The sequence below is a fragment of the Lathamus discolor genome, chromosome 6, assembly GCF_037157495.1.
Source record: "Lathamus discolor isolate bLatDis1 chromosome 6, bLatDis1.hap1, whole genome shotgun sequence".
Taxonomy (NCBI): domain Eukaryota; kingdom Metazoa; phylum Chordata; class Aves; order Psittaciformes; family Psittacidae; genus Lathamus; species Lathamus discolor.
This window is the reverse complement of record NC_088889.1, coordinates 52820241-52836405: the sequence shown is the minus strand read 5'-3', so window position 1 is coordinate 52836405 and position 16165 is coordinate 52820241. Positions and strand designations below refer to the sequence as shown.

The 16165-nt window shown below is 39.8% G+C and overlaps 1 protein-coding gene across 4 annotated transcripts in view; it reads left to right on the top strand.

The window, feature by feature from the left end:
- Positions 1-16165, top strand: part of MOB2 (MOB kinase activator 2) — a 117407-nt gene that overhangs the window by 51865 nt on the left and 49377 nt on the right. Inside the window, exon 1 of one of the 4 annotated variants that reach the window (XM_065682731.1) lies at positions 5853-5926. The exons of the other annotated variants lie outside the window; for them this stretch is intronic. Coding sequence (XP_065538803.1) covers positions 5889-5926 — 38 coding nt within the window. The 5' untranslated portion in view covers positions 5853-5888. Of the gene's footprint in view, positions 1-5852; positions 5927-16165 lie in introns of those variants that run through there. 4 annotated transcript variants of the gene reach the window in all.

Below are 16165 nucleotides of genomic sequence, written 5' to 3'. Positions count from 1 at the left end.
GGAAAACTTATTTTGCCACAGCACACTTGTTAACCCTGTGTAGGGACCTCTCTCTAACACTGAAACTAATAAATTCTGTCTAGCTGCCTCTGTTTTTAAAGCCTAGAAATCAATTCAGGTAAGTTAAAAATAATGCATTCAAACACTGTGCAGTGTGATACCAGACTTGATACTTAACTCCTTTGGACAGCCCTCCCAAAGAGTGATCTGTCCGCATTCATTTGCTCCAAACCTACCTCCAGGAAACTGCCCGAAATGGGGGATCAAAGCAGGCAGCGTGCCAAGGGTTTGTGTTTCAGTTAGTTTGGCACACACTGAAAGCTTGGTCTTTCCCGTACTAAGCCATGGGCAGACGTCCATTAAGAATGATTAGGCAGAATTTATATAAAGGCGTTCTATGATGTTGTGTGTGGGTTTTTTTTTTTTTTTTTTGCCTTTTTTTTTTTTCCCTGCTGCTTTTTTCCCTTCTCCTGTTGTCGGACTTGAGAAGTTTTGTGTGGGTGTGTATTTTGTTCTAAATTTACAAACCTCGGCTTTTGCCCTTGTCCGGCAGAGACTGCTCACCCACCCTTTTCCGTTTCCAGGCGGATTGCTTTTCTGTTATTTCAGTTCTCTAACTTTCTCCAACGCTGTCCTGTTTTGCTTATTAGGAAGTGCTTGCAATAACCCTTTCAGTGCTGCTGTCATCTGTGCCTTATATCAGGACTGGCTACTGTATTCATTTAATAAAAACCTTCTCTTAAGAAGCAAATTAAAGACTTCTTATGTGTTACGGGTTTCTGGTTTTTTACAGGGAATGTGGTATGGCTTTCATTTCTATATTGACAACTGTAGTGTCCCTGCACAGGTTTTTTTCTTCAATAGTAAGCCAAAACTCTCACTGAAATGGGATTTCTTTACAGCTTTGGCAAAGAAATCTCTCAGCTCTGAAGCTGAGGCAGCACTATCTTCATGTGTCAAATGAATTAGCAGAATTTTGGGAAAAATATATTTCCAGCTGTGTCTTAGAGTAAATTTTCCTGTTCTTCTACTCCTCTTTTATTGTTTCATTCTCTATACAGCAGTAATTGATGTTGACCTGTAAGATCCTTGTTTCTCTAATATGAGTATTTAAATTGAGCCTGAATTAGCTAAGTAGTTAAGTAGAATTGAACTTGACTAGGCTGAGAAAGTGGGGGCTGTTCAGCCTGGAGAAGGCTGCGTGGAGACCTCACAGGAGCCTTCCAGTATCTGAAGGGGGCCTATAGGGATGCTGGGGAGGGACTCTTCATTAGCGACTGTAGTGATAGGACAAGGGGTAATGCATTAGAACTTAAACAGGGGAAGTTTAGATTGGATATGAGGCAGAAGTTCTTTCCTGTTAGGGTGGTGAGGCACTGGAATGGGTTGCCCAGGGAGGTTGTGAGTGCTCCATCCCTGGCAGTGTTCAAGGCCAGGTTGGACGAAGCCTTGGGTGGGATGGTTTAGTGTGAGGTGTCCCTGCCCATGGCAGGGGAGTTGGAACTTGATGATCCTAAGGTCCTTTCCAACCCTAACTATTCTATGATTCTATTCTATGATTCTATGACTCACTGTTTGGTGCCCTGGGTGATATGTGAACTAATACAAACTGCTGTAAGTGTGTAATCAGACCAGTAAAGTAGACACAAATTTGTTTCTTGTAACAATTTAGTGCTTAATTGATTATCTTCGGAATTAACTTGGCCAGCCTCTAAGTGCAAGTTATGATGCAAGGCAGTAGAAAACAAGGTTAAGCATTGGGTTTGTGGGTATTTTCTGGAAGAAAGGGAGTAAATTGTTCTCTTCAATAGCATGACAAATTCAAATAGATTTTTCAAAACTGTTGTAGGGAATGGGTCAAGGATACATGTATAAAATTACCTTAAGTGCTGGAAAAGTAACTTAAAAACTTGTGAAAAGGCATGGCTCTGGAAAACTGGGTACATATGGGTATACCGTCTCCTCTCTTTCCTGACCAGATGTGGATAACTGAGGTTGCTAGTGAGTGTTTCTTTTTAGATGTAGAAAGATGTTTCATTCATATGCAAAACTCTCCCTAGACGAATAATTAAGCTTTGAGTGTACTGTAGGTCTTTCCAAGTAGCTATTCTCTTCTGTACCAAGCTTTTGACTTAATATGTGCGTTTCCTTATTAAATGGAGATTTATTTTTATTTTTTTTTAGTAGTAGTAATTGAAACAGATTTTTTTAATACTGTTTTCAAAGCACAAAGTGGCTGGGAGATGGTTGAAAATGGTAAGTCATCCATACTAATTTGTTATCTAAAGACCTGTACTTTGAGCTAATGTCCAGGATTACTGGGCCAAAGAGTCCTATTGAAATTCCCCTCAGAATCAGAGCAGTGGTTAGATGAATATTTAGCCTTAGAACAAATAATCCATGCTAAAGTTTATGGATTCTGCTTGGGGAAGGGAATAAAAGAGAAGTGGCCTGTAAGAATGCTTTATTTATCAGAAGGGATCTTAAGGAGACATAAAGGTATTTTCCCTCCTCCCATGTGTTTTCACCACAGTAATGATGATTCAGCTTGTGTATGCTCTCTGGAATGCATACGTGTAGGGAGAAGAGAAAAGGGTTTCTTTAGGCGCAGCTAGCTGAAAATAGTGTAGGAGATAATGTGTATACCATATTGCCTCACCATGGAGCTGCCTACTTCAGTGCGTTTGTTTTCATGTTGCCGAAAAATAAGGGCATTTTTATCTTTCTAAACCAAACACATTTCTCCAGAAGACCTCTCTGAAGCAGGAATTTATTGTTTCTGAAGCAGTTGTGTTGGCAAGTAGGCCTTAGCTGTGTTTCTGCGGTAAGTTCTTTTGTCCATGATAGCATTTTGGGATCCTAGCATCAGTGTGGCTGGCTCTGGCTCTGATTGGACAGTTTATATTTAGTTGCTGGTTTCCTATAATAGTTTTCAGATGGGGATGTTAAAGAACACATACCCTTGTGCTGCTGTAATCCCTGAAAGAGGATGGGGGAGTGAAAAAGAAAAAAAGCATTGATGGCTTTTCAGCAGAAGTAGAGTTTGGAAAAAAAAAACCTAGCAGCTTCTTGCAGCAAGAGAATTCTGAAACTTATTTTTAAGAAATGAGGTAGCCCGTAAAACCAAAACGCTCAGAAAATCTGTGGCTACATCGCTTAAATTTTGCATCCAGAAAGGAGCTTAAAAAAGCTGTGGGAAGATCTGCTTTTTTAAAATTACAGAACTTGAGATTCTGCAGTTTACAATAGTAGTCAATTGCCATTAAGTAGTAGGCATCAGACACCACCTCATGACCTGTGTTCCATATTGCTGGTGCACTTCCAATGCAAATTAGGAGATACCCGCCCCCCCAGTGTCATATGTGGTTTAATTTTACTGTCAGATGTGTCTTTTAAGTGAGGCATGGTTTATTTCAATGAAAACTGAAGACTTAACGGATTTATTCTGAGCCTGGGTTTAAGACAACTTCTCCAGAAATCCTGTCTTTAAGGAAGAAAACTGAGTTCAGGTTTTTGTTTGATTCTGGGTTTGCAGAGCATTTAGAAATGATCTGTACATAAATTCTTTTGGTTTATTAGCTTTAACTATTTTTAATTCTTTAAATTGTTAACCAAATAAATCATCCTAGTTTTCTTTGATAAGTTTCCAAGAATGTGCCTTTGCTTTATCCAGCTGCATGCGGGGACCTAACTTGTAGCTTTTCTGTGGCCACAGTGAATCTTCACTTACTTGAGGGACATCAGAACCTGACCATAGCAACTAGAAGAATCAGGCCCAGATGCCAGCCAGCACGTAGGTAGGATCTTTGCAAAGTTGAAGGTTGAGAAGAAATTGAAGTATGATTCTTCTCCCCTCTCCCCCGCCCCCGATGTGTATAATAACAGCAGAGAGGGGCTACCACTGTGGTAGTAATGTATTGCACCTAATTGCAGCCCTGGCCAGTATAACTTATTTTGAGGGAAAAAAATCTCAAGTGCTGGAATCTAGTTTGTCTTATGTGGTTACAGAGCACAGTTTTCATTCTTTCTTCCATGGGAAGAAAATCATAGAAAGCTAGGGATGAGACACAGCTATAGATGCCAACTGTTCAGTCCTCAGCTAGGGAGCAAGATCATTTCAAAGGCCTGCAAGCATGTAGACTCTGTAATCTATTCCTGTACTTAAAAACAAACAAAACCTAAACCAAAAAAATCTAAACTGACCTGGTTTGTTTCTTAGTTAATTCAAGTCCCTTTGTGATGGATAGAGCAGAAGGAACATTTTGTTTCCTTTTTCTTTACACCACTTTCTGCATTCTTGGAAGGTATTATCTTGTTTTCCTCCCTCGTTTTTCTCATCTGTGAGATAGATAATATTCTTCTTGGTGCTCTCTGGGCTCCAGCTCAATGAAGACATCTATCTTCAACTAGGGTGCCAAGGGTTGGGCCCGATACTCCAGCTGAGGCTTGATAGATGCTGTCTTGCAGATGTAGCATATTTGTACAGCTCAGTCTCGTTGCCTTTTTCAACACTATGATGTTGATTTCTGCAGCCTATAATTCATTGTAACCTTTTTTTCTCTCAACACTTGTGATCTAATCAGTCCCTAGATAGGTATACTTGGTTACCACCTAACTCTATAATCTCAAGCACCTAGAAAGAAATAAAACAATTCTCATATTTTTAGGCTGTGTTTCTTTAATGTGAATTTTCAGATGACAGCTCTGAAGGAGCATTGCAAAGATAAGATCAAGATGAAATTCACGTTGACAAACATATTGTCCTTGGATATTCAACCATTAAAATACAGAATAATGCTGTACTCAGGCTGGAGTTCTGTGGGACCTTACCCATTGCTTCCCTCTGTTTAAGTACTGAATATTTAATCTTTGTATTTGGGTAGCGTGCAGTTTTCCCATTATGCCAGAACAATTTCACCTAGGCCACAAGTGACAGTCATTTCAGTATTCATTGTTAAAAATACTTTTTGTGTGACCTATTACTTGAGTCAGTGCTTATTTGCTCACAGACAGTGAATGATCAACAGTTATCTGGAGCAATTTTTGCTTTGTTTGGTAGATTCACCCCTCTGGTCCAGGCAGTAAGCTGTGCAGCTGTTTAGTTCACATCTATCAGGGAATGGTAGGGTGAAGAGAAAGGAAGGAAAACAGCCTCATCAGAGACAGTGCAATCGTGTGATTTATGCAGGGCAGCCTGCCCAGGACTGGACTGCTGCAGGATATTTTTCTCTGCAGTGCTGGAGCATGACTTTAGATCTTCTTGGTTTTAACTTTATACAGGGAAAATAAACCTCTTAACCACTAGCTGTGTGTCCCTTTCCAAATGTGTAGTTTCCAGCTTGATATTAGGGGGGAAAAAAACCCCACAGGGTCTGAGTATTTGTTATTTAAGGCTTCTTGTTTAATTGCCTTGTGCTCTGAGGGTAGTGCTGACTATTTGATAGTCACAACAGGGCTCTTGAGGAGGAGGGAATAGATCTGAAGCTGCTTTCAGACTAATTGGAAAAAGAGCAGCTCACCGATAAAATAGCTTTCTACAAGATGTATTCTTGCACATGCAGGGAGTGGCTAAGGTATTTTATAAAACCCCTTCTCCGTGAATATTTGCTGCTTTTCCTTGGTGGGCAGCAAGGATTTTGTCAGAAGTGTATCGGGGAGATTTTTACACCTCCAGACTCTTGTCGGGCTGCAGGCGGTTTCCTCTGGGCTTCCTGCTAAGCGGCTCTGGTCGCGGTTTTGCATTGTTTCTCACTGATGACTCAGAGAAACAGGAAAGAGGTCCCCTGGTGAACAAAAAGCACAACCACCAAACAGGTGCCTGTATTCTGGTCTAGCAGAGGACAAACCACCTCATTCTGGATTTTTTCCTAAGATTGTTATCTGCAAGTATGAGACTCAAGAGGAATGGTTCGTACACGCTGAATGGGTAAGAGTGAGCCTGCATCCTCTTTTGAATCCTCACCATTAAAACCACGTGAAAACGGAAGCCTTTATTTGTCTAGTGACGGGGTACATGAAATAATGACCAAGTCTTTTGTCTCAAAAAGAGCAGAGGATCACAGCGTATGAAATATGCAGCTTATTTAGATTGTTCTGCATTTTATTAGGTTTGTTTTTAAAGCGTATGCATTTTCTGGGGGCAGGTTAGAGTTGCCTGTGTGTTAAATTGAGGTGGATCTGCTCAGTAAAACCAGCAAAGCATTAGGAACTGTGTGATTCCAGAACAAATGCCTGTGGTAATTATTTTAAGTATTTATAAGCAAACATCCTATGCTTTTGATAAGAACAAGAGCTCAACTCCTTAAATGTGACGCTCCCTGATAGGGAATACAAATGATTTTACATTTTGTCAGTCTAAAAAATAAGCTTAGTTTCAACTACTTAAAACTTCTCTGAGCTACTTTACTAGTTTTGTCGTTTTGAAAATACTGGGTTTGTGGGGGTTTGTGTTTTTCCCTCACCCCCTATGTTTTATTAAAGATTATTTTTCTTTAATAATGAGAGGATTATTAAATCCTATCAGTAATAGAAAATATACCATTACTGAAAATAAGATAACTAGCTAGATATTCCTTGTTTAAGGAATATTTTTGTAAAACTGAAAATAGGGAATTTTCAGATGACAGTTTTTTTTTTTTTTCCAATAACTGCATTTGATTTTACTAAAGCAGATTCTTTTGTGTCTTCATATGATGTAAATTTTATTTCTCAGCACCGCATACCTGAACTGAAGATGACTTGTATTTACACAGTGCAGTGTTAACTGTTCCTTTGTACCTGGCAGGTGACTTGACAAATGTTGAAAGTTGTTTGTCTTGCAGTCTCATTTTATTTTGCTGCTGCTTTTAACCTTCTGTAATGAGTAAGCATTGTGATCAATGCTTCACTGGCTTAGTGCTTCATGGCTTAGTGCTTCATTCCTGAAAAGCCCAGATGTATAGAGTACAAGTGTGCAGACTAGCTCAAAATTGCCTAGCTGCTTTAAACTGATGGTCCATTGTGCACCTGGTTGGAAATCTCTGCAAAAGAGAGGCAAATAGCAGACCAAGTATATCAGATAGGAAGGACTTTGGCAGTGTTCTTCAGATGGTCTGCACTGTTTTTTGCCTACGCTGGCTTGCACAGTGCCACTTAGAAGGAAGGGTCCTTTGCTTTGCCAACATATGTTTAAATTTGGGTGTTTTTTGTTTGTGATTTTGTTTGTTTTGTTTTTAATTTGATTTGGATTAGTTTTTTAAAGGCAAACTAGATGGATGCTAACATATTCCTGCCTTATCCTTAGGGTTTTCTTTTTAACTGTGATATAAGTTCCATTATCTGACTGCGTGCGAAATCAGACATAATTGAAAGTTATCACCCTACAGTATTTGTTTTTAAGCTGTAAGATAAGTTTGTCACTCAGCAGGATTGAGTTTGTAGTAGACAGAGGTTAAGAATATATTAGCATTAACTTGGGTTTTCTTGCAGTTTTTTGACCCTTTGAGAGATTATCTCAACCTAGAAAGTCAATTAAGAAATTATGCTAAAATGCAAAATGTAATGGGTATTGCTTATGCTAAAGAAAGTTTTCAGATTTTGGTTACAGGAAGCACAATCTTTGATTTGAGGTTTATTAAAAATGAATGCATGGGATAGAACTTCAGGGAAATAAGTTGTGCAAGATCACCCCGTGCATCTGTTCTGCCTTGTTCTAACCTGCAGGATGCTGTATAATAATTTTAAGGAATTTCAGTTGTTGTGGCCCAGTGCATACCTGGCATTACATTGTATTACAGTGAGTAAAAGCAGTGGCACCTAGATGCTTGCATGGAAAAGAAGCTTCAACTGTGAGTTTGTGGGAGACTCCAATATTATCTGATTCTAACATGCTGATGTGCTTTGCTCTATTAAACAACAGATGCTGAGGAGTGAATTTATCTAATTAAAGAAATTCCTTTTATGTTTATCTCTTCCCTAGATGGTTTAATAATGCAAGGTAATGGAAAAAGAGCTTCAAGTGTGTTTTCCTGTTTAGCCTAAACTTCTGGCATGTCAGCAGAAAGGCTTGTTTTCATCTGTAGGAGTTTTTGTTTGGGACAGCGTGTTCCACTTGACAGGTGGAGCAGCACCCTCTTGCGCAGGTCAGTTGAGGAGAGGGGAGCTGGTTGGCATGGAATGTTGTAGGGCAAATACAAATGCAGCTGCAGCAGGTACATGCACATGGCAGGGACATAGCTACTGCAGGATTAGGCTTTGCAGTGTAGTGCATGAATTCTGTCAGCTTGTCTTTTTTTTTTTTTTTAATAAAAGTGGGTTGTTTGTACAGCCAAATGTGCGTACCTCAAAATAATGAGCGTGTTGAGAGATATAACTGCAGAGAATGGTGATAAACTCACTTGAGTATGCTCCAAATCAGACAAGGCGGTGGCACACTAAATATTTAATAATGTTACAAGTTAAAAGGTTATGCATCAGGAGCAATAGGAGAGGATTCTGTACATCAAAGGTCACTTTGACCTTCCTACTGTGTTGCATTTTATTTTGTGAACTGGAGCTGTTGAACTTCCAGCAAGTTCACATTAAAAGTTGTAACTTAGAACCTGTGAGGGAGAACAAGAATTCTGTTTAAACCCTCAGCTTCTGAAAGTGCAACTTCTACTTATATACTTCATCCAGATCTTCTTAAAAAGTAAATAAACTATGCCTAAATCTTTAAGTTCTCACATATGGATTAATCAAGCTCTAGGTGGTGTTTTTGTTTCTTGGATGAGGCAACTAAAAAGAGTGATTGCAGAAGCCCAATCTCTAGGATACAGGGGTTATGTGAACGCTGTTACATCTTTTGAAAAAAGATGCTAGCTTTTCCTGTTGATAGTTCTGGCTTTGACACAGATATTTGATCCAGTTTTAAGGAAAATCTTGATTCTTGCTCTTAATTTTGCTTGTAAGCAGAGACCTGTAGCAAGAGCCATCACAAAGATTAGTTTTTTCCTTGGTATGATTTGATCAGGCTCTGATTGCACTTAAAAACTCATAAAGTGGGAGAAAGACTGCAAGTGGAGCTAAGATACTTGAAAATGTTCTCAAACCTAATACCAGCAAAAATCTCCCCCTGCTTAGCCTTTCTCCTGCTGTAAAGCAGTTGATATTAGTGTAAGAACTGTACAAATATAAACTGTAAACACAACTAAAATCCAGAGTTTCACTTAGAAACAATGATTTATAGGTATTCTTTCAGCAGGTCTCACTGGATATGGGCATGTTTGCTCTTGCGTTTTGAAGTGGGTAATGGTGACACATTTGTGGAGACAAGGATTTGGTGCTGAGATTTGTCAGAGGATACTGAGTTAGGAGACCTACCTTACCTTGCGAAGCTGAGGTAGAAATCTTAACCGCCGGCACCTCCTTGGCAATGTTAAGTCAGCTTTGCTGTTATGTGCTCACCTAGAATATGACTGTATTTCTTTGCATTGCAAAGTTTCTTTTTATGAACGATCTCTTTTGAAGGTCATCTTAACTTGGGAGATATCCCTTTATTTGCTTGGTGCTGTGTTTATTGACAGTGAAAAATGCAGTGGCACTGTAATTTCAGCATCATTTTCTTTTCTCTTTGTAATGTGTCTGTGTTTTTGTGGATTCTGGGGTTGGTTTTTTTTGGTGTCTTGTCCCTTTAGCATTTGGAATTACAGTATAAGTCTTTGCACATCGGTAGGGCGTCAAATATTAGACGTGCTTATTAGAGATATATTTCCTCTTTTTCCTCTAATGAGTTAAGGAAGGGTGTAAATCCAAAGCATGCACTTCACAAGATATGACCTCAATGCACCCAAAACAAATATGCAGCTTTAACTTTGGTGGTGTGATCCAAGCTTCCTGTGCCTTTTAGACTCATAATATATGGGCCTGCGCATTCCTATAACATTTGTAGTGGTGCGGATCTGTGCCTGTGCTGGTTTACGTTTGCAATGGACGTGCCCACTGCAGGAAAGCTTTGCTGCTGTGTGCAATTTTAGAAGTGAAGAGCTTTTTTGGACAGCTGGCACATTGCTGTCCTTGCTTTAAATATCATAGTTTACCTAGTAGACTGTTTATCAGTATAAAATTGCACCCGAATTGGGATTTCTGATGACCCTGGTCAGTGAGCCAACATGATGCCTCATTGCTCGCTTCTGCTTGGCATGGCAGTTTTGACAGGGCTGTGCAGCTCTGCAGTGTTTTCTAAATCAGTGCAGGTTTAGAAACTTGTCAACTATCTGAAGATGACTTAAAACTAAGCAATGACCTCTCCAACTCCTTCGTAGTGGCTGTTCCAAACTCATGGTAATGGAAACTGGACAGCGTGTACAAGAGGTTATTTACTGAAAAGGATATGTAGCACACGGTAAAATGCTTAAATGTTAATTATTTTTTATCTTAATCATCTTTACCGTACCTGACTTTGCACTGCTGAATGACTGCTGCATGGCATGTTTTCCTGGGACAAAGGAACATAACTAGACCATGCATTCCGAAATCTGTCAGGGATGAAAGCTTTGAAAATGCATTTTGCAGCCAGCATCTCAGTCAGTGCCTGTGCTACTGAGGAGCACTTGCTCAGTCACGAGATGTTTGTGTTTACCTTGTGATGTTGGTGTTCCAACAGTTTGACATCTCCCTTCTCCTGCTCAGGGTTGCCCTCGCCCTTCTGAAAATGCTCTTTGAGTTCTGCTCTGCATAGACTTTTTTTTTTTCCTTCTTTCCCAGTTCATCTCAGGGCTGTGTGTACATGAAGGCATTTATATACGATCAAAGGCAGAAGTAACTGATGCCTTGAAATAATTCAAATTGGATGGAGACAACATACGTAGGAACCTCTTTAGTGATTAGTTGGGTGCTCATCAGACTGATAAAATTATTGTTGGCCCCACGATCTGTTTCCTCTGCTCCAAGCCACTGCTTTAAACTAATGACTGTTGATTTTGAGCCAAACACTGAAATTGAAAAAGCACTTAAGTTTCTTGTGTGCTTCCATCTTGTACTGATGCAAAGCAAGCCAAGGAGAAAACGTTCTCTGTTGTTTGTTTTGCCCAAAAAACTACAAATTGGAAAAAGCATAGTGAGCCTGCTTCAGAAGGCTTTTTTAGTATGTATTGTTGCAAATGCAGGAAAACTAGCACTAAGGGATGTGACCAACAGCTTGTGAAAGCTTGTTGAAATAGCTCATCTGGCAGACAGAATAGTATGAACACCCAAATACCTTATCTGAGGAGAAGCAGCTGTTTGAACTGCTTTACAGTCCTCCCAAATTACCACATCCCTATCACATGAAAAAAGGGAAAATCTAAGGGTTAGCAATAGAGACTGTTATCCTTGGAAAGCACAGCACAGATTTATCAGATTAAGGCCAAAAATGTAGATTATCCACTTCAGTTTTTCTTGGATAGGGAATCCATTTTTGGAGAGTCTTCTTCAGAATGCTGTATGGTGTCAAAAAATGTAAGCCAAGATGCAACGCCAGCACTGCTGACTGAACTCTGCCTGACTTGAGGTGATCTTAGTACCTTTTCATCAGCTGTAGCCCTTTGTGCTCATTTGTAACACGTAAAACACTGGTACAGCTTGCTCTTCCATTTTCTGAAGCTGACAGTGATTTTCATTCATGCTTCAGTTACAAAGTGAGGTGGCTTCTCAGGTGTCATTAAAAAGTCCCTTATTTTGTTATTTTTCAGAGGAGGGTTACTGCAGTGTGTGCAGGGATGACAGAAAGGACTGCTGGCTGTTGCTGACCACTGCTGTGTGATCTATGCCTTGGAGGTTCATGAGTGCGGGTTCTTGTTGCTGTACTCCCAGTGCTTTGCCTGAGAAAGACCCTTCTGCCCCCCCCCCCCTTTACCTTATTGTTGCCTCTCCTGTAGGAACTTTGGAGAGGGATGGGGAGTCATCAAAACCTGGAGAAGCAGAATGATGATGAACATAAGGGTCTTGAAAGGTCAGCAGGGCTGACAGTGGTCTCCTTGTCACTGTCTGGTGACAGTAACTTACCATCTGCAGCAATTCTATGACATTTTGGCGTTATTTATGTCCTGTTACTGTCCTGCTACTGTCCACCTTATATGAGAAGGTTACAATATGTTTGCCAAGTGGAGGGAGATGGAAATATGGTTCAAAGTACTGAACTACTTCTAGAACTTTAATTCCAAATCTTTTGCGTTAATCTTCACTTTCAGGAATGGTGTTTCTTTTATAGGGATTGTGGGTATTATTTTTGTAACTGATGTCCTCTATATTCAGCCTGGCTGTTCTGGTAGCATTTGTCCTACATCACAAGGTCTCATATGTGTTTTCTTCGGGATTTTTTTGCATGTTTGAGCATTCAACAATAGTTTAAGTATTTTTATATTCATTAAGAATGTATGAATAAAGATTTAAACTGTAAGCCTTATATGGGGAAAGCATTATAAACGTAATGCTTCTAAACAGAAGATTTCATTAGAACTCGCTCTGTGAGTCATTGTTGCTATATTAATAGAGCTGTTCCCAAATATGGATTTGGAAATGGGCCTTCTTCATGGTCAGTGCTGCAGATGACATACAGAAAATAAGCATTTACATGAAATATCAAATGGCTTTTGGGGGGTAACCTCTTGATCAGTCACTTACTCAGATCAATGGAATATATAGAGTAATCTTGTAATACAGTTCTGAAACTGTAGTACTTTATGCCAGATGATATTTTAGTTGTAAAAGTCTTGTTTTCATGTGAAAAAGTAGTTAAGAAATAAAAATCTCCGGCTGTGATATAAAAAGACCTAATTTTAATATCTACTTCCAAAACTGCCCTGATCACTTAGTTTCCTAGCTTTTGGAAATACTTAAATCAAAGAATAACCTATGAGAATGACTATATATTCCTATAGGTTATCTTTGTGCAGCTACCAGTAACTCTTCACAAATACCAGAAGCAGAGACATGATGTTGCAGATCGTGTGTGTGTGTGTGTGTGTGTGTGTGTGTGTGTGCTTCTCTCCCTCTTATTATTTTTCTTCTCTCCCCATAGTGTTGTGTGTACTTACTGGAAATGTCTCACCTCGATATACAAAACAATGTTGTGGCACAAATTCAAGAGAACTGTTATCCTTGCTCTTATACAGAATCTCAGGGGATAATAAATGTTCATATGAGGATTTGAGTATTACAAAGATGCTGTTTCATTAACAGCCTGGGGCCAGAACAGGGAACAACAAATCGCTTTTTTTGGCACCTTCTGTGCTATCTCCCTCCCTCCAACTAAACTGTTTCATAGAGTATGTAGTGTGGTGAGGGCTTATAATGAAAGTGGTATATATGCAGGGTTAAGAAGGGTCCACCAAAAGTAGCCACATAATTTCTGTTCTACACCAGAGCTATTAACATCCCAATTTATAGCTCATTAATAATAATTAGGGGCAGTAAATTAACTGTAAATTTTTACGTCAGTTTCTGTGAATTACAGATTCAGTAGCTTGATATGCAGTGGACAGTTTAATTCTACTTCTTTCCCTTAAGATCTGAGTACTAGAGCTTTTAGTGGGATATTACTGTGAAAGCATAATGAACAAATGCATTAAATATAGTCATTTCAAAAGCATTTTTTTCAGTGAATTCAAACTTTTTGTTAAAACAGAATGGGAGCTTACTTTCTTCCCTTACCTGCTGTCAAACCATGCCTACACTAATGATGATGTAAATTGAGGCTTCTTTCCTCATAGCTGTATTGAGGGGACTTCTGATTAAGGTCTGCTCTAATGCCAAGAAAGAAAAGTAAAGCAAACCCTGATAATAATTTCTTTTTAAATATGCCGTTCCCAAAGCTCTGTGTTGCCAGTGAAGCAGGATGAGCCGTCACTTTTCTTACTGCTGCTAGCTCAGCTAAAAGGAAGTGTGAGTTCTTTAACTTATTCTGTGTGGGACAGAACAGCAGCAAATGCCTGTGCCAATGGATGCTAAAGATAACGAAGCATCGTGCATTGGCAGGAAAGATCCTAATGCTGAATGTTAGGTGGCTGACAGCACCACACTGGTTTTTATGTGCATGTCAGGTTTTATTGGCTTGGGAGCTTTATTGCATGGCAGTCATGCAGCTACATTACTCAAAGGTGTTGAACCTGTTCTTTTTGAAGATAAGTCTTTGCTTTCCCAGTCACTTTTAATTATGAGGCTAGTCTTGATAGAGTAACAAGGCACTTTTCTGAGGGGATTTTAATAATATTTTCATTGTAATTTGATTTCAAGGAGCTTGTTAGGGGATTTTTGTCATGAGTGACAGCTCACAGAGCATTGCGAAGAGGAACCACATTGACTACGTGTATTTAAATATTTTCATGGGGTTAAATGCTGTGTTTTGTAATATTCTCAGGCCTCTCGCTACGCTTAAGATTATGATTATTTTTATGTCCCTTCCCCAGGTGTGAAAGCCTGTTCAGTCTGACCTCAACAAGCACAAATTAAGGTAGTGAAAGAAATCAGATTTATGTATTTTTTTTTTTTCAAGTTCATTCTGTTCACTAAAATATCTCAATTTCTCAGGGGCTGAAACATGACCTTTTGAAAGAGACTGAATCCTGTCCAGTTAAGCGCTCCACTACTAAGCAGTTTGGGTGTTGGGTGCTTTCAGTGAAGATGGATCATGTACCAAACTTCGTGTGTGTAGCAGTCGAGTTATTATAGGATTTTCTTTGGGTAGCTGCTGCAGGTAGCTTCGAGCCAGCATCTTAGTGACTGACTTTCCTAGAAAATCCACATACCTTTTTGTCCTAATGATTTCTTTTTTTCCCCTGAGCTAACAACAATGTTTCTACCAGCAGTTTCTGAGGTGGAGGTGTGGAAGTTTTCCTGTGCTCTGGGGAGCTAATCGGCGCTTGAAACAGCATAGTCTCATTTATAAAATAGGGATAAAAATGTCTAGCCACTTTATAAGGTGCTTAAGAACTAATTAACTTGTACAGTTATTTAAAAGGTCATATTTCTTTGCATTTGTTGCCTTTATGTAAAGGTAAATAAAGACTGCAAAGGTCTAGCCACCTGAAAACTCACGTTAAAATAACAGATTTTTACATTTATAGGTAAGTCTGCATGAAATATAAATACATTTGAAAACAGCAGCACCACGGTGAGTAAACGTTAGTGAGCCCAGCCATCCTGTCGCTTACCCTAGAATAATTACTGGTCTGCATTTGAAGAACAAATCTTAATGCTGCCAAACTCCACCTTTTTCCTGCCCAGTCTGTATGTGGGAGAGCCTTTATAAGAATCTGTTTCCTGTTTCCCAGACAAGGGAGGGGAAAAATGTGTTTTCTCCTTGTTCTGAAAAACAAAAGACAGGCAGTGACTGCATACCCACATCAGCTGCCAGCCTAAACGTGAGCATGCAAACAGTTGAAGGCTACAGCAAGTTCCTTAGTTTGACCCTTGGGAATATGGCACATTGCTACTGCAGTCTGTCTCATCAGGACTTACCCAGAATTTTACGAGCGAGAAAGTGGCCGAAAAGTGATAAAGAGAGCTGGATGTGTGGTTTTTATTACGTCACTTTGACCTGATCTTTGAGGCACAGGAATACTGTCCTTGCAGCATTTCTGCTCAAACCCCTTGTTTTCAGTTTTAAGGATTATTTTTTGTCACAGGTAGTTAGCTTTGGAGAGTAAGTTTTGCAAGGAACAGAAGGTACAGTGTCAGGGAATGCGTGCCTCTGCCCCTTGTAAAGTCATTATAGCTCTTTCCAAGTGCAGTGCTAATCAATATGTGACAACAATAAAAAACATACCAGATAAGAACAACAGCACTGTAGCATCACAGAGTGGTTTGAGTTGGGAAGGGATCTCAAAGATCATATCGTTCCAACCCCGCTGCGACAGGCAGGGACACCTTCCACTAGGCCAGGTCGCTCAAAGCCCCGTCCAACCTGGCCTTGAACACTGCCAGGGATGGGGCAGCCACAGCTTCTCTGGGCAGGCAACCTGTGCCAGTGCCTCACCACCCTCACAGTAAAGGATTTCTTCAAGTAGCTAATCTAAATCTACCCTCTTTCAGTTCAAAACCATTCCCTCTTGTCCTATCCCTACATACCCTTTCCATACTTTCTGTAGGCCCCCTTTAGGCACTGGAGCTGCTCTAAGGTCTCCCCTGAGCCTTCTCTTCTCCAGGCTGAACAACCCCAGCTCTCTCAGCC